At 38.9% G+C, this 23,248-nt stretch overlaps 1 protein-coding gene across 2 annotated transcripts in view; it reads left to right on the top strand.

Annotated features, from left to right (window-relative positions):
* The window catches only part of CENPF (centromere protein F), a 40,702-nt gene that overhangs the window by 9,136 nt on the left and 8,318 nt on the right, over nucleotides 1–23,248 (top strand). The window contains exons 6-16 of one of the 2 annotated variants that reach the window (XM_030499578.1): nucleotides 67–334; nucleotides 1,888–2,090; nucleotides 5,251–5,376; nucleotides 5,889–6,017; nucleotides 7,590–7,712; nucleotides 11,570–11,705; nucleotides 12,789–16,222; nucleotides 17,957–20,221; nucleotides 20,767–20,919; nucleotides 21,702–21,878; nucleotides 22,597–22,758. In XM_030499578.1, the coding sequence (XP_030355438.1) occupies nucleotides 67–334; nucleotides 1,888–2,090; nucleotides 5,251–5,376; nucleotides 5,889–6,017; nucleotides 7,590–7,712; nucleotides 11,570–11,705; nucleotides 12,789–16,222; nucleotides 17,957–20,221; nucleotides 20,767–20,919; nucleotides 21,702–21,878; nucleotides 22,597–22,758 (7,176 nt within the window). Of the gene's footprint in view, nucleotides 1–66; nucleotides 335–1,887; nucleotides 2,091–5,250; nucleotides 5,377–5,888; nucleotides 6,018–7,589; nucleotides 7,713–11,569; nucleotides 11,706–12,360; nucleotides 12,513–12,788; nucleotides 16,223–17,956; nucleotides 20,222–20,766; nucleotides 20,920–21,701; nucleotides 21,879–22,596; nucleotides 22,759–23,248 lie in introns of those variants that run through there. The other variant, XM_030499579.1, reaches the window with a different exon arrangement.

Raw genomic sequence — 23,248 nt, 5'->3', positions numbered from 1 at the left:
TTATTTTGTTATATGTTGGATATGGAGCTGTGTAAAGGTAGATCCTTTTTTTTTTTTTGGACACAGAAAATAAATCAGCCTCATCCTCAAAGCTCGTTGAGTCACAGGGAGATTGCTCGGCATCAGGCTTCCTCATCTGTGTTTTCATGGCAACAAGAAAAGACACCATCTAGAACTCAAGCAACACCTGCAAGGGGAAGTTCTGCAACATCTTCTTTTCCATGGGAGAAAGAAACAAATTCTAGTGCAATATCAGAGAAGAATGAGCTGAACAACAGCTTTGCTGACAGTTGTAATTCTTCACTCGTGATCCAGCTAAGAGCACAGAACCAAGGTACCTGATGTATTTGTTTAAAACCCACAGGCAGTCTCCTACATGGTTTCATGAAAGCTGGTGTGCAGATAAGAAGAGAGGTAATAGAATTAGTGCTTTACCAAGGAAAAGATACCTGGGTTTGCCTTTGGCAGCTAGCCCAGTTGGCTACTGGTGTGTGTATCTTCAGTGATCAGCCAGTACACAGAAATTATCAACACTGTGGTATCTTTTACATAAGGGGTGTGAGAGTTAGAAGGGAGGAGTTTGTATTTTTGGGGGTGGGTAGTGGACATCATATATAAAAGGAAAAGGGCCTTCTCCAGTAATTCCATTGCTCATGGAACAATTCTGTTGAAACAGGATTAAAAAAACTCTTCAGGATTTCATTACATCTCACTGTTAAATTCAATTCTGCTGCTTCCTTAATTTTGTATGGCTTGAGGTTTGTAGCTAAGCATTACCTGTGTTAAAAATTCAGTGACTGAACATGCTAAATGCATAGCTCAGTTGGTCCATAATGGGTATTTCTGGAAGCATAGAAGGAAGTAGGATGCAGAAAGTACAATAAAAAAGCAAGATATGATCCTGTATTGTGCATATTGACATGAAGAAAGAATCATTCCTGACATCTGATTGTTGGAAGAGAGCAAACAGTTGGTTCATTGTGGATTTGGTGAACATTTACCTAAGCTTACTATTTGGGCCACCTTTTCCACTGTTTCTTGTAGGACTGTTTTACAAGTTCCCATAGTGTCCAAACTGTTCATTCAAATACCTGCATGTAAAACTTCAACCTAGGTGGCATTTACAACTTGGAAGCAAGACTTCTTTTGACAAAAAGAATTACCAGATAATAGTAATTCTGGATAATGTTCCCTGTAGTTGACTAATGTTTTCTCCTGTAAAATTATGTTGTATTTTGGAAAGTAATATATATAATATATATTATATATATAATAAACTCTTACTGATGTATATTGTGAAAAGATCACTTGGTTTCACTTTATATGGATTCTGCTTTGGGACAGGAAAATGATTAAAATGTACTGTACTCTACTGAGCATCGGTACTGTACTTACAGATGCTCAATAGCTGAAAAGCCTCTTGGAAGAAGAGGGCTCAAATTATTCTAATGGGTATCTTTCCTTTTAAAAAGTAAAAACATTAGAGTAGCTTTGATAAGTGACATATTTCTGTGTGTTTAGAAACAACAAAACCAGACAAGCAAACAAAGACAAACCAGCAGAGGAACAAACCGTCTTTGCCTTTGCAGCGTTTGTGTCTGATGTCACATTTTGCTGTGTTCTAATATATTACAAGGTGGAAATTATTTAGAGTCATCTGTCTTTCAGTCTTGATAGTTTTAGTCACTGATATAGTAGTTGAAGAGAGTTTTGTTTTAGCTTGCTGAACATTTTACAGGGTGTCTGCCTGTGTCAGGAACTTGAGTTGTTATCAAACATACTGAATATTTTAGAATGTGTAGACACTTGGAAATTTGAGTACTGGGATGGAAGGTGTACCTTTCAAAGCAGAAAGTACCCTGAATCTTTACTGTTTCTAAAATTCAGAGCTAAATTCCACTGTTAAGGACCTAGAACAACAACTGCAAGCTCAAGAAAAAATGAAGAAATCCCAGATGAATAAACATGAAGAGACTGAACTGCAGCTGGTCAGAATGAAGTTGGAATTAACAGAGAAGGATAAAGCCCTGAACAAAACCAGAGATAAACTGACTCAAACGAGAATACAACTTGATCAAGCTACCACACAGGTAAAATGTTGCATCACACATCTTTTGGAATGAATAAAATTCATTCCCACTATTATTGTGTGTCAATTTGCAGCCATTTTAGTGAGAATCAAGATTCTCAGGTGAGTTTCATGAGCATTAGCTGAGGATCAAGTTTTGAGTATGGGTTGGTTTGATATGTATTACCTGTAAAAACGGAAATACTCATAAAGCAGTTGCCCATTTTCTGGAAGGTTCTTATACCACCTGAAGAATTATTTTTCATCCTCAGGCAAGATTCTGAATTCTGAAGGATTTCTGAAAAATAAAGCAGGGAATTCTGTTGCATAGAGCAACAATGACATCTGGTGGCAACTTCTGACCTTAAATAGGCTCCTTCACGCAACTTTGGCTGAAAATCAGTGTCTGCTGCTTATACTACTGGATGTCGTGGGGTATGGGGGCATAGCCTTTGGATTGTAAATTGCTTGCATAAAATAAAAACTAGGTAAAAATGCCATGCAAGATTCAGAATGTATGTAGTTTCTAAGTGAGATTTCATGATTTAATTCTAAGGAGTTTGGATTCATAGTATAAAACCAATAGGATAGTACAACTGGCTTAGTCAAGTATTTACAGAGTGTATTTAAATACATACATATAAAAATATGAAATGGTTCAGGTTTTTGCTCATAATCATATGAAGTGAATGCCAGTGTTTAAAATAATTTAGCTCAGACTGGAGAAGGTAAAAAGTAAGAAGTTACCTTTTTTCTTGATTGCATTACCTTCCTAAAGTCCTTTTTCACAGCATTTGACAAGCTTGTAAGTACTGCAGAGATTCATAATTCCTGAATCTTCATATTTCCATCTATATTTTTATTTATTTATATTACTTTGATTCATCTACAGGATAGGAAAAAAGATGTTTCTACGTGTATCTTCTCAGGGTGTAATAGTTGTCATCCATCTTTGTCAGCAAGTTTCTACATGCTACCTAAGTTTATTGTAAAACTACTGTTTCCCACAATTCCTGTGTTGGTCCTTAAAGTAAACCTTTGCATGTTGAGGGTTAATCAGTTTGCCTTTTGAGAAACAGGGGCATTCAGCTGTTGCTGAATCCAGGAGCTGGATTAGGGAAAGTCTTGCCAGTGAGTAAGGTAAAATCATATTCTTAACACAGTCCATTGACTACATAAAGGCGCTGTCATTGCAGTGAGTTTGTGGGAAGGCAGCTGACCCAACCTAACAGCTCAATTCCTCTGAAAAAGTCTTTCTTTTAAGTTATTTGATTCCCCAAATAACCCAATTCAACTTCCTAAATGATTCTCATAGAATCATAGAATGGTTTGGGTTGGGAAGGACCTTAAGATCATCCAGTTCCAAGCCCCTGCCATGGGCAGGGACACTTTCCACTAGACCAAGGCTCTGTCCAGCCTGGCCTTGCACACTGCCAGGGATGGAGCATTTACCACTTCTCTGGGCACCCTGTGCCAGCGCCTCAGCACCTTCACAGTCAAGAACTTCTTCCTTATATCTAACCTGAACTTCCCCTGTTTCAGTTTGAACCCATCACCCCTTGTCCTATTGCTACAGTCCCTGATGGAGAGTCCCTCTCCAGCATCCATGTAGCCCTCTTCAGATACTGGAAGCTGCTCTGAGGTCTCCACGCAGCTTCTCTTCTCCAGGCTGAATAACCCCAACTTTCTCAGCCTGTCTTCATATGGGAGGTGCTCCAGCCCCTGATCATCCTCGAATTAGGATATTATGTATTTATTTTCCCTTGTTAATTTTCTACAGGTTTAAGAGAGCTCAGTTGTTTTACTGAAGAATCAAAGGGGCATTAAATCCAACACAAGGGGCAAGGCAATATAGCTAGGAACATGCGTGGGAAAGGACAAGGAGGAGTAGGACTGACTGGCCCCATGTGAACTGAGATGCAGCTCATCCTTAAGGTGCAGTGCAGCATCTTGTCTCAGAAGTTCCTTTGCCACCTGAAGGTTACTCTTTTCTGTGCTTTTTTTCTCCCACTGAAACTGGATCTCTACTCGCCCAAGGGCCTTGGCTGTAGAACTGCATTGAGATTCTACACTTTAGTTTCTGCCTCATAGCCTGAATTTACTTCTGGCACACCTTTGTGCACTTCTCTGTCACTGGCACTATTCAGAAACCTTGAGCACAGCACCTCTGTGTTATCAAGTATTTCCACATATTGTAAGGTCTGCAGCCCTTCTGCACACATATGTGATTTCACATGAGCACACAATCCCTGCAGTCTGTGTCTAATAACCAGACACCTCAGTACTACTACCTGCTGCTTCTTTACTTATGGCACAGATGGACTGTTGTTTCACTAAGTAACTCATTGAACAGCCCTTGTTGCTGGAAAACAGCACTGTTCACCCTTTGTCATTTTCCTTACCCCCAGGAAAAAAATAATTGTACCTATTTTCTAGTAAGAGATTATTTCTGGAATGAAAATGCATTTTTTCTGTTCAGGGAGTTAGGTGGACATTGCTTCACTCTCATAATGTAAGATGAACATAATAAACTGAATTAAATACCAAGCTGACATAGATGAGAACATCTAACATGGAGGTTAACCTAGAATATTGACTACTATTTCTTTTTAATTAAAATTTAAATTGTGAAAAACACTCTGTTGTTGTTGAAGACGACTGAGAGTTCCCTTTTTTCTTTCCTATCCAAATCAATGTGCTGAATCACTCTGAAATTCAGTGGAATATGCAATTAGTTTCAGTCTAAACATGTTTAGCAGTTAATTGTCATTCTTTAGTTCATAACATCTTGAGGCATTGAAAATATAACCTGTTTTTAGTGTTAGGTACAGTACATTTCTGTAGATTGTCAAAGACAATGATTTTCTATGTTGCATGTTTCTAGATGTTTTTATTATGTTGTATGTATACATATACATATGTATATACTTGTATATATAATGTATATATGTATGTATATTCTCTCTATATATACACATTCTCACTAACATAAGCAAGTACGAATGTAGTACTTTGGATTGCTAAGAATTTACATGGAACCAGCTAAAGTTACACTGTCGGTTATATGAATGCTGGACCAATTGTAGTAGGAGAAATCACTTTTTTTATATGAATGCATATAAACTGAAATAAAATGTCACTTGTATTTTTAACACTTGTGATTGGTAATTAAATTATTCTAGGTCCAAATGATGGAGCAAAAGGTGAAAAGATTGTCAGAAGAACTGAGTTGCCAAAGACAGAATGCTGAGAGTGCTCGTCAGTCTTTGGAACAGAAAATAAAGGCAAAGGAAAAGGAATACCAACAGGTCAGGCAAGAAGAATGCTTCAATTCTGACTTCTTGAGGACATGAAATCACGTGGCTCATTTTGTGTATCTGCTATTCAGTTAATTGCATTCACAATTCAGGGAGAGATTGCAAAGGTAACTGGCAAACTGAAAACAAACATCCCAGTAGAGGGGAGAAGCTGTTGGAGAGGTGCAGAATTAAGCTAGTACTACACAGACAACACGGGCAAGAGACCCAACTGAGATACAAATCCATGAGAAACTGGACTTCATTGTCCACAGAATTATGTATTTTTGAATTCCAACTTAATAACTGACTCCATTATTTCTGTGGAGTCTGAGTTAATTTTTCATGCATCCCACTCTTGAATGAAAAAGTGGTTTCACAAAGGCCGTTAGTCTAGATGCTAACCCAGGATCTCAAAGAGGTACTGAACCTATTCCAAATCAGTTGTTATTGCTCCAGTAACCAAAACAGAGACTTATTGCAGTTATGTGTTTATTTCTTTCCTACTATACCACTGTTTCTAGGAACTCTCTTGTCAGCAACGCTCCTTACAAACACTGGATCAGCAGTGCAACCAGATAATAAACAAACTGCATCAGGAGCTGCAGCAAGCCAAAAATGACTTCAACGCTCTGCAGGCAGAATTTGACAAAGTAGGTGCATTTATATTAAAATCCTCTACTAGAGCTGGTATTTACTTGTCTCAGCAATACTGCCTTAATTTAATTATACATAAACCAAAAATAATTGATGTGGGGACTTGTAGTAATGTTTTGTACAGTATCATCTGGTTTGTGTTTACCATTTCTCACTAAAATACTATGTATTTAAATGTGAATGACAGGCTTTTAAAAGTTTGAGGGTAGTCTGCTTCCCGCAGGGAAGGAGATGTGAATGCAAAACAGCGCACCTGAAATAAATCAGTTAGAGAAAGGAGCAGCTAAGTGTGATCACAAGAGACACCTTATGTGCAAATGTGCTGAAGTGCAGTTTGATGATAGAGCCAAACAGGTAGCTGCCCTTTGGAACATAGACTCTGGCCATGCCCTCCTGCTGGTGGGTGGTTGGCAGTGCAACCCCTCATGTGACCCTGCAGAAAGCTGACACAGGAGCTAAAAGAGCAAAGGGAAAACATAAATTAGCATATGTGTACTCATGCACAAGTGGTTGCTGTGAGTTTCACTCCCTGGACTGGTTCTCCTCAAAATCAGACGAGCATCATGGCTTGTGTAAGGACGAACAATCAATACAAAGGAGGATTTCACAGCTTTGGCAGCACCTAGCTATTAGAACACGTTAGTTGTCACAAACCTACCATTTCAAGGAAGTTAGAAAGCTACACACAAGCCTGAAGGGTGGGTGACCAGAAAAGAGAAATGTTTAAAAGCCTCAGAAAACTCTTGAGCAGCTGTAATGCAGCAGAGCTACCTGAGTTTCTAAGAAGGGCCACATGTTTTTGAAAGCTATATTGAGATGCCCCATTAGCAGGCAGGCTGAACTGAACCAGCAGTTCCAAAACTGACAGCAGCTTTCCTGCAGGCTTCTTTTATTTTAGAAATATAACCATGGGAATCCACTGTCAAATGTTTTCGGTGGAAGTTTCTTTATTTGCACATTCTTTTGTATTTTGTATTGTAAGCATTATGTATGCTTACTGGAGAAATTGATTTCATAGAGAGAAAAATAGGTGACTTTCAGTTCTTTCTCCAAGTAAGCAAATTTATTACCTCATGACCTCAGAATAGATCTCACTATTTTGATCTGATAATGGCATTTATTTCCTTTTTAATCTGGAACACTATAGGACTATTTTGAAAGAGCTAAAGCCAGTTTGTATAAAATCTGTGTCAATGGAATGGTAAGTGCTGTTATGATCCTAACTTTCTGATTCTCATAGCTTAGTAAAAAGGCTATTAAATTCCCAATCTCATCTGTTTCCTACAAATGTTATGGTGATGTAGCTGCAAGTTGGATGTATTAATCCAATTTCAGAGTCTAGAAATCTCTGTATTCCAGAGACATCCCATCTTTCTGGTCAGAGGCGAAGGAGTGGAACGGCAATAAGCAGCTATTTTCTGAACTGCAGTCAAACACCCTAAGGTTCATGGTGGGATAAAATAATGTAGTTTTATTTTGTAATAGAATGTTGGAGTTCAAGAAGGTGAGTTTAAAAAAGGTTTTATTTCTGCCTGTGAACACAATGTTGATTTTCAACACTCTTGCAGGTAATGGCAGTAAAACAACGCTTGGAACGTAACACTAGTGATCTCACCCAGAAGCTGTGCAGAGCAGAGCAGGCTTTGTTAGCAGCCCAGGCTAAGGAAACTGATTTGACAAGAAGCTTTGAGGTAAGCAATGCAGAGCAGTAGTTGGCAGTATTAATGCCATAAATCATAGAGTCATAGAATGGTTTGGGTTGGGAAGGACCTTAAGATCATCCAGTTCCAACCCCCTGCCATGGGCAGGGGCACCTCACCCTAGACCATGTCACCCAAGGCTCTGTCCAGCCTGGCCTTGAACACTGCCAGGGATGGGGCATTTACCACTCCTCTGGGCAACCTGTGCCAGCGCCTCAGCACCCTCACAGTAAAGAAATTCTGCCTTTAAACACTTTGGTTGTTGTCTGTTGTCATGAGCAGATATAAAATAATCTGGCATAATTTCTGCCCAAAATGTACCTGTCCAAATTCTATGAATAAATTTAAAGTGAAATAATGGGCTTTGTTCAGATCAGCACAAATGCTGGTACAGCTTTAGTACATGGTGAAACTTTAGGTACATTCATACTGGTAGATTACAATGTCTGGGAACATTCCCAGCTATTGGAACGTGACTATTTATACTGCTAATTGTTAGAACAACACTTAGCATGGCTTTGGCCCAGCTGATTAGCACTCTTTCAATTATAATTCCCCGGCACAGTTTGGGAGCTCACATGAGCCTGGGACCATTCCCAGCAAGCGGTTTGGTTTGAGCCACCTGTTTTGGAAGATAGAAGACTTCAGTGGTACAGATCTGGGCTATTGCAGGCTTCTTGGCCTCCATGACAGAGAGTTGTCCTGGAAACCTATTTAGTAAATAAATGTAACCAGTGCCTTCCAGTGGTAAGGCTAATGAAGATAACTTTTGTTCTTCCAATGTATCCCAGAGAAAGAAAGCCTTCATCAAGCTTCTGCAAATTCTTAATGTAATCTTTCACATTTCTAGACACCACCTCTCCTTACTTAGTTTATATCAGATATTGTGGGCTCATACCCTTTCTGGCTTTGAAATTATGGAATTAGGTTAGATTTTATATAGTTTTTTGAGATCCCCATTGTCAGAGAGTATCAAATTTGTGGAAATACCTTTTTTTGCTGCAAATTCTTGGGAGCGCTTCATTTTACTTACCAGTACTATATCCATCTTACAAAGCTGTAACTCTAGTCAGGATTTTTCTTCATCATTATTTCTCTTGGCCAGACAGCTATGTTGCATTAGAATATGACTGATAAAGATGTAAAGAAGCTTAATCTGGGGGAGATTGTAATGTCTGAAGACATCAGTAACACTACAGTTCTCTGTCTTAAGACTTCTACATGAGAGGGCATGGTATGTGTCAGCAGAACTTAGGGCAGGGCTTGTCTTCCTCACTCTCATGAATATGCAGAAAATGACATTGAATTGTTCTGAAGTATTGGAGGCTTTGTTGGCAGTAACTTTTCTTCATAGAAAAAGAAAACGAGAGAGATTGGCATTTCTTTTCCTTTATTAAAGGGAAGTTGTCTTTCACTAAGGATCTAACTACCCACAGGAGAATACAGTTGTTTTCCACTGGTTAATCCACTTCTATGTTTAGTCCTTACTGTATGATAAGACTGATGTTCCAAAACAGATAGATATACTTGAGAGACATACAAGGAAATGCTTAGTTTAAGGACTATTAAGCTTTGCAATGGTGATATCTCTATAGCTTTGCAGTTCTGGCATCTTAGCATATGGTTTCCATTTGATGGTGCAAGCAGCCCATAACTATTCTTGAAACAATTGTTCAGTCAGTCTCTAAGCTGCTCGTAAGTCTGCCTCATGAATCAAAGGGTCACAGACTGGTTTGGGTTGGAAAGGACCTTAAGATTATCCTGTTCCAACCCCCTGCCATGGGCAGGGACACCTTCCATTAGAGCACGTTGCCCAAGGCTCTGTCCAACCTGGCCTTGAACACTGCCAGGGATGGGGCAGCCACAGCTTCTCTGGGCACCCTGTGCCAGCGCCTCAGCACCCTCACAGGGAAGAGCTTCTGCCTTAGATCTAACCTGAACTTCCCCTGTTTAAGTTTGAACCCATCGCCCCTTGTCCTATCGCTACGGTTCCTAATGAAGATTCCCTCCCCAGCATCCTTGAAGCCCCCTTCAGACACTGGAAGCTGCTCTGAGCTCTCCACGCAGCTTCTCTTCTCCAGGCTGAACAGCCCCGACTTTCTCCAGAGTAATAGTACTACCTGTACCTGGGTTCTGGAGTTTGCTTTGGTTTGGTTTTTGCTTTTGGTTAGCGGAATGGCTAACTTGAGTAATACAGTGTACAAGTAGAATCGATAGCTGGATTAAAACCAAATAAATTCTTTTGCTTACAGCTTTGGAAGTGTAAATGGCTAGTTACTGTTGGATATTAGCCCATCAAATCATGGGTTCCTGGGTTTTAAATAATTAAATGTATTAAATAAGGGGACCTTTTAGCCATTTTAATTCCTTAAAATTATTTGGTCTTCTTTCTGTAGATCACCCCAGAGTTTCTAATGATTAGGCTTGTTTAGTTCACACATTGCATCTGCATGTGGCACTTTGATTGTGAGAAGTTTGGACATTTGCACTTCAAAAAATTAAGATCACCAGAAAACTTTCTTCACTGAAACTTCTCTGACTGGATTATCATGGTTTTTAAAAGCTGAGAGTAGGGAAGGCCATGAGTAGAAAGGAAGGTAATTGTTGGTGACAGTGACCATTTTAATCATGTTCTGAGGGTGATTTATGTATGTGGCTGCAAAAACAAGCCTGCCATGCCAGCAAGCTTTGAATCATCCAGACCTTTCCATTTCTTGAGCTTGGCTTTTGTGAATTGCTGCCCATCTGCTGGTAGTAAACAGATGAATAATTGGTGGCCTCTTTTCCAACGGGGTCTGCCAGTTCCATGCCATCTGGTGTCCAACAGCATAGGAGTTTGGAGAAAAAGGATTAGTTTCCTTAAAAATAACTTTTATTTGGCTTCCTACATGCAATGGAGTTACATAGTTTTGTTTGTGTAGTGGTTTGGGGTTATTTTAAACTCGGTTTATTTGGAAGAAAATACTCTTAATGGCAAAACAACCCTCTTGAAGACTGAGCACTCCAGTGTTGCATGCTGATGATCAATGGAAGGAGAACTTGTCTCTATGTGAGGCATCAGGTGACATCTGATCTATACATTTCTTGTTAATTTTGAGGCCATTGCAGGGATTTGTTTCCTTTGTTGCTTTGGGAAAGTAGCCTAACTTCATCAACTCAGATTCTGGAGGGTATGTCCTGTTCTGTCTTGATCTGTTTGCCCTATGCAAGCAAGGGGCATGCTAACTACTTCAAGTGGCAGCATCACAGAATCACAGACTGGTTTGAGTTGGAAAAGACCTTAAGATTATCCTGTTCCAACCCCCTGCCATAGGAAGGGACACCTCACACTAAACCATGTCGCCCAAGGCTCTGTCCAACCTGGCCTTGAACACTGCCAGGGATGGAGCATTTACCATATCTCTGGGCAACCTGTGCCAGGGCCTCAGCACCCTCACTGTAAAGAACTTCTGCCTTAGATCTAACCTGAACTTCCCTGTTTCAGTTTGAACTCATCACCCCTTGTCCTGTCGCTCCAGTCCCTGATGAAGAGTCCCTCTCCAGCATCCTTGTAGCCCCCTTCAGACACTGGAAGCTGCTCTGAGCTCTCCACGCAGCTTCTCTTCTCCAGGCTGAATAACCCCAACTTTCTCAGCCTGTCTTCACATGGGAGGTGCTCCCTCTGATGCCACCAGCTAGTTAAGATTAGTTCAGTTTATGTTCCCAAGCAGAGTTTAGGAACCCAGGCATGGCAGCCCAAAGACTTAATAAGACCTAATGGAATATCTTTCTTTTGGTTTAAATTAACTGAATTCTTTGATCTTCTTGGCAATTCCCATGAAATGTAGTCTTCTTTGGGTTTGGTTTAGGAAGTGAAGCAGCAAAAAAACCTTCTTGATTGTCAACTTGGACAAAAATTGCAAGAGATCCACCAGCTTGAAGAAGAACTCAAAATGATCAATCAGTCTCTAAAGCAGAGCCAGAGTTTTGCAGAAGAGATGAAAAGTGAGTTACATATTTAAATTTGCAGAACTCCTGTTGCCTGTTTACTGATGTATGATTCCAGCAATCCTGTAAGCTTCATTAGGAATTAAGTACAAAAGTTTCCACTGTGGCTTATGATTAGTGTTTGTAACCAACACTGAGTTTCTCCTAAATGGAAATGAATTTTTTTCTATGAACATACAGACTTCCTGAAGATACATAATTTTGAAATTAATCAATGTGTACTAAACTTAGGAGCAAAATGATTTTCATTGAATCTATTTAAACCAGAAAACTTCTGTTTTGTAATTTTGTGTTTCACAGTTTATGAAGAAACAGAAGGAAAATGTTACGTATCTATCAATAGTTGAGCCTTGCTTGCAGTGTTTGCTTCTAACTGAGAACACAGTGTTTTAGGAATTGAGTTGAAATATACCTCGTTATTCTGTTGGATCTGACTAAAAAAAGGGGATAGATTCCACCTTGTTTGTGTGCATCCCCCTTGTTTCTGTGCATCCATCAAGCTTCATGTAAGATTATAAAATGAAGTTTCTGAATTTGATCCTGTTCTCCTTAAAATTAATGACCAAACTTTTAATTGCCTTTCAAGTGAACAAGTCTGCTCCAGCCAAGGCAGGGAAACAATTACGACAATTTGGGAAATGTCTGTGGAATTGGTCATTCTTTCGGAGAAATGGACTGTGAGACTGACCCACAAGATGGTCACATACTGGAATGAGACCTGTCCTGTTAAAAAGAGAAAGAAAAAACCCAAAAGCAGTGCTACTTTATATAAAATCTGGTGGAAGTGAGACACAGAAACAACAGGTACTTACACCTGAGAAGTAAAGACTGACTGGCTTCAAGTGCAGACTTATATCAGACTGCAGAGTGGAACGTTGGCGGTGTCTATGAGTGTGTAGTGTTTGATCATCTAAGGTGTTAGAAACAATCCTTTATCCAGTGATGTAACTTGAAAGCAATGCCTTGCACTGGAATGAGAATTGAAAATAGTGAAAGTAAATAGGAATATTTCATCTAGAAAATGATCAGTGGAGTTGCCAGTATTGACTGGCAAAGATTTGATTGTGTTTTCTTTTGCAGATAAGAATTCTTTTCAAGAAGCAGAGCTGAAGTTACTAGAAGAGAAATTTAAAAAGCAAGAGAGCTCCCTTTTGCTGGAGAAGCTGAAAGTAGCTTTAGCAGACATGGAAAAGCAACAAGATTCTACCCAAGACCTGCTCAAGGAAAAAGATAATCATATTAAAGAACAAAACTGTAAAATAAGTAAAATGGAGGAAGAAGCAGAAGCTTTGCAGAGGCTCCTTGGATACAAGCAGAGAGAATGTGAAGAACTGCAAAAAGAGGCTACTGCTTTTTCCCAATGGAAAAGTGAAAGTGATTGCCACATAAATAAACTGAAGTCTGAAAAGGAAAGTTTGCTGACCTATATTAACGACTTGGAGAGATCCCTTCAGAGTCAGCAGATCAAAACTCGTGAGCATAGCGAGAAACTTGGCATGATGCAAACTGAAAATGACAGGAAAAGCACAGAGATTAGAGAACTTAGAGACATGCTGGAATGTAAAAGTGCAGAATTAGAAGAACAAAAAAATGCTTTTGCTGAAGTTCAGCGGAAAGCAGAATGTTCTGACAAAAAGTACCGTAAAGAAATAGAAAACATGACCTGTAAAATATTGCAGCTAACCAACCAAGCTGGTGAAGTAGAAGAAAAGTTGCAGTTAGCAGCAAGTGAAGGACTGCAAAAGGAGCAATGTTATCATGACCTGCTCAGTGAATATGAAAATATCTGTCATCTTGTAAAAGCAAAAGATGCTTCAAAAATGACAGAAGATGGAGAAGTTGATTTGAAAAGTGGTCAGGATAAAACTGGTTTAGATAATACACAACTTGCAGCAAATAACTCCATTGCTGACAGTCATGGATGTGCAAGAGCTCTTCTAGAAGTAGGACAAACCAAGGATCTGGCCGTTTTACAAGATCAGATCTCATCTCTTGAGATCTCCTTAGTGGCTCAAAAGCAGCTGAATTCAGGTCAGCATCAGCAGTACGAAGACTTACTGCAAATAAAGGGTGAAACAGAAGCAAGATTACTTAGTGTAGAGCAGGTGCATGAAAGCTTCGTGACAGAAACTAAACAGCACGTCAGTAACTTGCAAGCGGATATTTCAGCACATCAGAAATTCGTTGAAAACACTTTAGGTGTTCTTGAGGAAAAGGACATGCAACTGCAAACTCTGAATGAAAGATTAGAGAAAAGACAAGCTGAGCTTCAGGATTTAAAGGTCAGTAATAAATTGCTTGAGGATTCAGTAAGACAGCTGAAGCTCCTGTCTGGAACGTGGGATTCGGAGAAGGAGGACATGTCTTCAATGATTTGCTCATATAGCAAAAAAATTGAGGAACTTACTGAAGAAAATGCAAGACTTAGGGATTTAAGCAGAACTTTAGAGCAAGGACAAATAACTTTACTGGAAGCAAACCAAAATATTTCTGATAGTTTAAAGGAAAGAGAAGAAATAATTTCTGAAATGTCCAGAAAACACAAAGAGGAAAGACAACGTATTGAATCAAGAACTGAAGAAATCAAATCAGAGCTTGAAGTTTTGCAAGCAAAGCATAAATCGGTGGAAGAAGAAAATGCAAATCTGATGAGCATTCTGAGAGAGCAGACAATTGAATTTGAGGAAAAGAAAGCAAAATTAAACCAAGAGAAACAGTTATTTAGTGAGAATAAAGATATCTTACATAAACTAATAGCCTCAGAAGAAATAAAAAAGGATTTGGTTCAACAACTTCAGCAACTACAGTCAGAATTTTCCAATACCAAAAATGTGCCTTCAACAGAGCTTGAATGTTTAAGACAGGAAATGTTAAACGTAAGAGCAGCACCAAACACAATGCAAGAGGAATGTGATACCTTATTTCAAGACAAGGAGCAATTGGGGAAGGAAGTAGGAATAAAAAGCGAACCTCTAATGTGTGATGTTAGGTGTGAACAGAGACTCCATTCAGAACAGTTGAGGAAATCCATGGAAGAAAAAGATATTGAGCTGAATAAATACCAAGTTAAACTTGAGCTTCTTCAAATGGATTTTGAGGACAGAGAACTCTCTCTAGAGAACTACAGGTTAGAAGTGATGCAGCTGGAGACTGCTTTAAAAGGCATACAAGTAGAACTTGAGAAAAGCGTGAGAGAGAAAGAGAGACTGCGGCAAGAACTGCTGTCTGTTAAAGAACTGAAAGCTTCAGATGATGATGGTCACTCATTGGAGTGTAATTGTGACGGTGTTTCTCAGAATTGTGGCGAAAGAGGAACGGAGGAAAGTTTTTCATCACTCTTGCTGGCATCCTCTTTGCAGGTAATGCTGAACAACCTGACCGAGCTTGAGAAAACGTGTGAGGGGCTGCAGGCTGAGAACATTGCATTAGCCTCTGGATTTGAAGACTCAAAAAACAATGGCACCACAGGTATTGATAAAGTGGCAGAGGAGAAAGAGAGCATAATGAATGCAGATAGAAATTTAAAAGCAGAGGAAGCTATTTTTCCTGATGAACTTATGGATCAAAGTGATAGCAGTGAGTTGACAATGTATTCTGGTAACGAGGAAATGTTCTTCACATTTAAAGAATGCAGTACTGGGTCCAGCGCTGACTACAAAGATTTAAAGTCGTCCAGCAAAGAAGTTAAAATACACTTTGCTGAAGTGAGAGAGAAGCTTTTGTCCTTCCAGAATGAACATATAAAATTATATGAACAACATTGCAGAATGAGCTCGAAGATATCTGAGCTCCAGTCTTGTATTGAAATGCTGAAGGCAGAAAATTCTGCTTTGTCAACAAGTATGAACAATGCACATACAGCTTCTGTGAGCAGGCCACTATTTTCCAGCCAAAATGGCATGCTGCCTAAATCAGATGAAACTACGTCCACAGTTTCTCCCTCAGATCTCTTGGAAAGTCCCTGTTTTATAGAAATGAGTAAGGTGGTTGATTCTTGTAACAGTGGTACATGCAAATGGGTGGAGGAAATGAATCAGCCAGACAGTTCTGCAGAAATAATTCCAGAAGATGCAACAAAAGCTTTGGTTGAAAATTGTCATAATGATCACAAGTTGGACTCTGTTAGACAGCCCAGGAGCATTACTCCTAGAAAATCTAACCTTGAGAGTAAAATTGAAGAGCTTCAGGTGCTGTGTCAGACATATGAGAAAGCCATCAAGGTGCTCGAAGACCAATTTCACATCCAAGAGAATATGAAAAACGAGGAAATACAAGAGCTGAAAAATGTTATTCTTTCTGAAAGAAAAGAAATAGATCATCTCAAACAGCAACATCTATCTGACAAAGAAGAATGGCAACAGAAACTGAATAATGTGACTATGGAGATGGAGGGCAAACTGGCAGCAGAAAGAAAACAAACTGAGAATCTATCTTTGGAGCTGGAAGCAGCAAGACTGCAACTCCAAGTCCTTGATTTAAGTTCTCACTCGCTGCTATGTGCAGATATTGAAAATGTAAGTAACTATAAGTCATTGTCGTGTAAATCAGTTTTATGTAAAGCTTTTGATGCTAAGCCAAATTTAACTCTTAAAATTAAATGTGTTTAAATTTGTGTCCCACAGAAGTGGTGCTGTTCTTAGAAGAAAGCAGAAAAATAATCCTTCCCTTGAGGTCTTACACATCACAGGGATTATGAGAAATAGCAAATGGTGACAAAACCAACAAGTTGAGTGTGTGTTAGAATTGTGTAATACTTTGAACTACTTTCTTCCTTTTTTCTAGGCGTGGGTTGTTTCCAGTGTGGATCCTGTGTGTTAGTGGGTGTGCATGCACTGTATGTGTCTGTACTGTGCTTACAAACTTTGATTTCTGATTTAACACAGTGGGCAAAGATGCATGCACTCACCATGTCCCTTCAAGGGACAAGCAAACTTGTGCTAGCAAACAGATGTGGGCTGCTTCCACACCTCTAATTCCTTTCAGTACCAGCAATAGCAGAACAGAACGAGCTGGTAGTGGAACAGTTACTTTTCATTTCAGCCTGATTTCCTTCAAAATAACCGAAGGGCACAAGGAATGTAGGAGTTGGCTCTGTCTTTTTTTGTGGCACTGTAGATGGTGTGCAACCAGTGAACTAGATTTTGCTGCTGCTTGTAAGGAGTGGCAGAATCAAAACTTCACTCGGAATGGTAGAAAACCATTTTAATTCTTGCATACAGTGTATTAAAAATAAATTTAACAGGTGTATTTTCTGCTTTCGAGAATTCCATTTTTGACCATTAAGTCCTGTGCAAGTGGCCTCCAGTGCCAAATCAAAATAGAAGTTTAACACCATTCTCCCAGTCAGAGCATCCTGAAGCTCTACATTTTGCTCAACTGTGCACCACTGAGCAGCTGCTCCTTGCAGAGGAGAAAATCTTCTATGTGTTGCTTGCAATTCACACAGAGCATCCACGCTGATCACAGAATCATAGAATAGTTTGGGTTGGAAGGGACCTTCAAAGGTCATTAGTCCAACCCCCCTGCAGTGAGCAGGGACATCATCTAGATCAGGTTGCCCAGAACCACATCCAGCCTGCCCTTGATTGTCTCCAGGGATGGATACTTAGACACTTGAAGAAAGAAATACTGTTCCTTCCCACACTTAGCTGGAGCTTTTTAATGATGAAGCCCTCAATACAGATCATTCAGGTGCTGCCTTCAGACCTAGCCTTTTTTTGGAGTTCTCAAGTTTTGAAGTTACTCATTCTTATTGCTTCAAATGAGAGCATCAGGTGGCACCAAATGTAAGCCCAGCTCTGACAGACAGTGGTAATTTGGAAAAGGGATTTGGGTTTGGGTTTTGGTTTTTTTTCAGGATTTGGGCTTGTATTCCTTGAAGATTCTCTGGTGTCTAATAGAAGGTGAGCAGTAAAACTTTCCCCCTTAGCAATACTCATAATTTTTCACTTTGTTTTCCCAAATTATGGAGGTATGTGATGTCTTTGCACTTAGTCTTTCAGTAAATTTGGCTGAAATTTCTTCCTTGAAAATTAAAACCTTTTGACCAAAGACGTATGTGTGCAGAAACAAGTGTAAATTCTTTCCATAAGAAAGCAGATTCTGAAGCAGAGGATGCTGTCTATTTATTTGACATAAGAGCAGGAGCTTTACTAGTTTAAGAAAACTTTTAAAGCTCGCCTTCTTTTATTCTTATATGTATTCTTTTCCGTTTGCCTTTTTTAATGTGTTGATTCTTACCCTTGCAGAAGACTGACCAAGAAACGAGTATTCCTTATCCGTTGGGAGTGCCTATTGAAAACTCAGCACTGAAAACCAAAAGGTGTAAACTAATCCCCATTGAGAAAATGGCTGTAGGAGGTACCTCTGCGGGTGAAAATGCAACTGAGACCACTGAAGCAAGATTAATGCAAAATTACACTGAGATTGCTGAAGAACATGAGTGTAGAAATATGTCAGGAAAAAGAACTAGCCCTTCAGACCATGCCAGTGCATTATCAGTTTTCAATAATAAGATGTGTTTGAGTGCAGGGGATTTCTCTGAAAATCAAATAAGCACTGAAATGCTTCAGGAGGAGGCAAAACAACAGACTGCTGAAAATTTGAAGCCGCTCTATGAGGTGGAAGAAAGCCATAAGCATGTCGATTTACTAATGAAAGTTGAGCAATTAAACTCAGAGCTGAACTTTCAGAATCTACCATTAGCTCCAAAGACCTCGGCTTTTGCAGAACTGGAAGAAGCTGCTGTACTTGTCAAGGAAGAAAACTGTGGCATAAAGGAAATACTGGAATCCGTTTCTGTCAATAACCAGCAATTATCTCTTACAGTAGAAAAAGAACCTGAGAACATAAATTCTGAGCTGGAGGTCTGTAAAGTTAGATTCCCTAATACAGTAGACACATTGGATGATGTAGAAATGACCAAGAGAGATTGTCCTGACCAATTTCTTGCAGCTGAAAATGAACAGAGGAGTCCTAAATCTGAGGAAGGTAATATTGAGAACCATGTCTTGTTCATAGAGCATCATACTGAAATGCTTCAGCAATCAGAGAGGGAGAGGGAAGTTAACCTGAAAACTATTCCTAGCTTCCAAGAGCATCTTGTTTCAGTCACAGCCGAGAGAAACCATATTAACCAAGAACTGAGTATTTTGGCTGAAAATAAAAAGGAACTGGATCAGAAGTACCAGAAGCTACAAGAGAAATTAAAAGAGCTGGAGTCAACTAAGGTGGATTCTGCTGAATTCATTAGAAGGTTAGAGGGCGAAGTGAGGACACAAACAAATCTGCTTGAGACTGCAAAATCTGATGTAAATCAGTTATCAAATGAAAAAGAGCATCTTCTGCAGAAGCTGCAAAGCTTGGAAAATGATGTCGTGTCTTTCACCTTAGAAAAGGGAAAACTCCAAAATGAAGCAGCAGATTTGAAGAAGGAGAAAGAGCTGATTGTAAGAGAGTTGGAAATAATGCAGATTAAATTAAGTTCGTCAGAAATGGAAAATTCAAAGTTTTCCAGATGTTTGGAAGGCTTGTTAAGGGAGAAAGGTGAACTTGCTGCTAGACTCAGCTCAGCACAGAAAGAAGTAGACCAAATGAGACATGGAATTGAGAAGCTGAAAGTCAAAATCGAATCGGATGAGAACAAAAAACTCCACATTGCTGAAAAGCTGCGAGAGAGTGAACGGAAAGCTGACTGTCTTCTTGATAAAATTGAGAGGCTTGAAAGAGAATTGGAGATGTCAGAGAAAAATCTAGAAGATGCAATTATTCAGTTGGAGACTGCTAAAGCAGAGGCAGAAACAGTAGCAGTGGAGATAGAAGAGATGACTGAAAAGCTGAAATGTTCGAACTTACAAATTGATGTCCTCACCTCACAAAAAGAATGTTTGGCTAAAGATTTAAAAGAAAAGCAAGAAAGAATCCTTGAACTAGAGGCTGGGAATCTAACTACAGCAAAACTGTTAGAAGAAAAGGAGGAAGAAAAGCTGCAAATCAAGGAAGAGTTTGAAAATGCTGTGGCATTGCTGAAATCTGAGCTCAAAGATATGAGTGAGAAATTAGAGGAGGAAGGAGATGCTAGAGCAAAAGAGCAAGTCTTGATTAACCAGGTGGCTCATCTTGAGCAAGATAAAACAATACTGTTGCAGGAATGTCAGGAATTAAAAAATGAAAATATCAGATTGGATCAAATGAGGGAAGAACTTACTCAAGAATTGATGCTTTTTAAACAAAAACTCAGTGAAAAAGTGCAGGAAAACAGTGATCTTGAAAAGGAGGTGAAAGAAACAGAGGAACTGTCTTTACAGCTGACACGCATGCACCATGAGCATGACTGTTGGCAACAGGAAAAAGAAAGGCTGCAGAATTTGGTTGCTGAGTTGAAATTGAAGGAGCAACATTTTCCTGAGAATGAAACCTTTCCAGATATCCTGAATGTTCTAAAAGCGTCCTATAAGAACCTTGAGAAGGAACTGGAATCTACACGTTGTGAAAAGAGCACTTTATGTGACAAGGTAACACCATTTCCTTTAGCGTAGAATTCCCTTTTGAGGAATGAGGATAAAGTGTCTTCTGGGATTAGCACTTCCTTAATAAATTATATCTTATAATAACTTAAACTTTTACAGTAAGCATCCTATTTTTAAAATGTTTTCAATGGAATCATGAGTTTGCATTGAAGTTACAGAGCCGAAAGCATGATATTGGTTTGCGTAGGGTGAATGTGAAGGATGCTTGAAAAGAGGCATAGAAGTTTAATCAAATAATGCAGGGTAGTTTCCTCTTCCCTTTAGAAGATAAAGAGAAAAAACAAATTAGCATTGGATAAGTGAGCTTTTATATCAAGAAAAAGTACTTTGGGAGCTCAAAGGAAAGCGAAACAACAGTTGGACACTTAACGTGTGAAAGCAGCATCAGGCTGTTGTGACTGTTGCTTGGAGTTACAGCAGCTATGGGAACAAAATAACCCATCTTAAAATCTGCTTTGTTGTATATAAGAAACTTCTTCGGAGGTCATGACACGTGTAATTAAAAATAACTCTGAAAAATTTAATTTCAGGTAAACGAACTGATGGAAAGTCATAGTGAGCTGCGAGTCAAGCTAAGTGATGCTGAACAGAAGATTTCCAAACTACTGGAAGAATTTACCACAGAAAGAGAGAAGCTTGCTGGAGAAATACAACTTATTCAAGAACATTCAGAAAAGAACAAAGTTAGTTACTCCATGTGTAGTATTTCTGAGTTCAAGGCCAGATGCTCAAGTACAGTAAATGTGTGGAGGTTGGTCAAGGGAGCTGTGCTAATGTACAGTATCAGAAGTTCTTGCTTCTGAATTTTAAATGTTCTCTTCTGAGACCGAATCTAGGAACAATATTTTGTGTTTAAACCAGCTTAAGTGGTCTTCTGACCTACTAACAGTATTTATAAAGTTTTATAATCAGGCTTTTTTATATAATCAGCCTGATTGATATAATCAGGCTGTTGTGTTGAGGAATTTGGGTGGGCAAAGACAGGAAATGTCAGCAGCTTTCAGAAAACCTGTATGGAAATACAGGCCAACTGTCCAAAGAGTAGTTATAAAAGTGGGTCAAAATGAAAATTCTTAGAAAGTTTTGTCATCTTAAAAGAGGGTGAGGAAAGTGACCCTTAACCTCCCAAGGCACTCTCAGAGGGACCAGTGTTTAAAGAGGTTAAGCTTTGATTTTGGCAGTGCTGCTTGATTTAAGTGTTGGCAAACTTGCACTGGCCATACCCTGCAGATCGTAACATTTCTTTTTAGAAGACCCTCCTTCACCGTCTGTTCTGCCTTTTGCATTCAGGTGTTTCATTCTTTAATCACAGCATGTTTAGCCACTATTAAATACTTTTTTCTTACCAGGTTGGTTTTGGAAATTCAAAAATGTTTCAGATGTTAAGTCAAACAGTTTAATGGGTCAACTCTTTCTCCATTGAGGAAATTCTAAATAGTAAAGGATGTGCTATTACTGTTTACAGATTCAGCTGCATCAGACTATGTCAGAGAAAAATGAACTGACTAAGAGATTGGAGATGGTCCAGAAAGAACTACAAGAAAAAGAAAGTGAAATGAAGAGAGAAATATCAGAATACAAAACCAGACTACTTCAAGCAGAGAAGGAGCATCGTGATGCTCTGACGGAAGCAAACCGAAAGGTAAATCAGAAAATGGGAAGAATGGTGCTGTGAGTTTTTAATTCTATGTATTTTACAAAATTTTGCTGATCCTATTGCAAAAGAAATTGTCTTTGCTAACAGTATTGCCAAACTGTCTATATACTTACCTTGGAACTCAGTAAATATTAACTTTTTTCCATATAGCAAGCAGTGAAAGGTGAATTTACCTCAGAACACCGTGTTAAGTGTATATAGAATTTATCTATAAAGCAACAGTATGGTTTAGTCCAGGAAATGGTTGTTTTGATAGGCATGGGGAAGAAAGATTAACCTCTTCAGGATATAAGGGCACATTTGTTGGAAATGCGTTTGTCAGCCATGCTGTATACAAAGACCAATCATCTTTTCTGCTGAAGTATCTGTCTATAACTATGTACTCGAGGCCAGTAGGACACAGGCAAACAATTCACTATAATTATTTCTTAATTTTCATTCTTTGATTATAAAGTCAATTTAAAAGCAAGTTTTAGTAAAATACAAGGGCTTTCTTGTGGTAGACTTCTTAGAGGCAAGATTCCAGTATTCAAAATGTATACTGGAGACAAATTGCTCTTTCAGTTTTAAACTCCTCAAAACACACCGAGCAGATTTGCTGTGGAATTCCTGTGGGCTGTGATATGTTCCTAAGTACATCTTTAAATTTCAATTCAATGTCCTTTTTGGTATCATAGTAATTAGGCACATTTTCTTTCTCTAGAATGAAGCTGAAATTGAGGCCTGTCAAGATAAGATGAATTCGCTGGAGCACTTTATCAGCTCACAAAAATTGGAAATAGAGCATTTGAAGTCAAATAAAGAAGAGCTGAATAATTCCCTTAAAGAAGCTAAACAAACATTAGGAGAACTCCTAAAAACTAAGGTAAGAAAAAGATATGTAAGCATGGTCAACTATATGAGACCCAAGGCACCATGTAGTAAAATAAAATAGGATTGGGAACCAGTGCTCCAGAGCTTTGGCTCGACTTTGATACCGCCTTTGTTTCATTAATGAGACTATAGAGCATGGAGGAAACATTGTTAATATTGATCTACAGTAGAAAAACTCTATGTACACCACAACTCAGATCACCTAGAGTTGGTGTATGTGATACTCAATACAGCAGTCTGTCTACACTGAACATTGCAACTGGACTGTGGCTAAAATACATTCAAAGAGGCTTTGCAGTGCCTCTATTTTCTGTTTGTGTATTACTTAGAACATGGCATCTTTTTATTATCGGTCTTAAGCATTAGTCTTGATACACTGTTCTTGATTCTTGAGAATTTATCAATTCCACTTTAATAGAATTCTCATGATGTTTATTAAGTAGGGTCATTTTCTAAATGACAACTGTTCTCCATGATCACAG

This window comes from Strigops habroptila, chromosome 10, assembly GCF_004027225.2.
Source record: "Strigops habroptila isolate Jane chromosome 10, bStrHab1.2.pri, whole genome shotgun sequence".
Classification (NCBI taxonomy): Eukaryota; Metazoa; Chordata; class Aves; order Psittaciformes; family Psittacidae; genus Strigops; species Strigops habroptila.
This window is presented reverse-complemented; position numbering and strand designations above follow the sequence as displayed.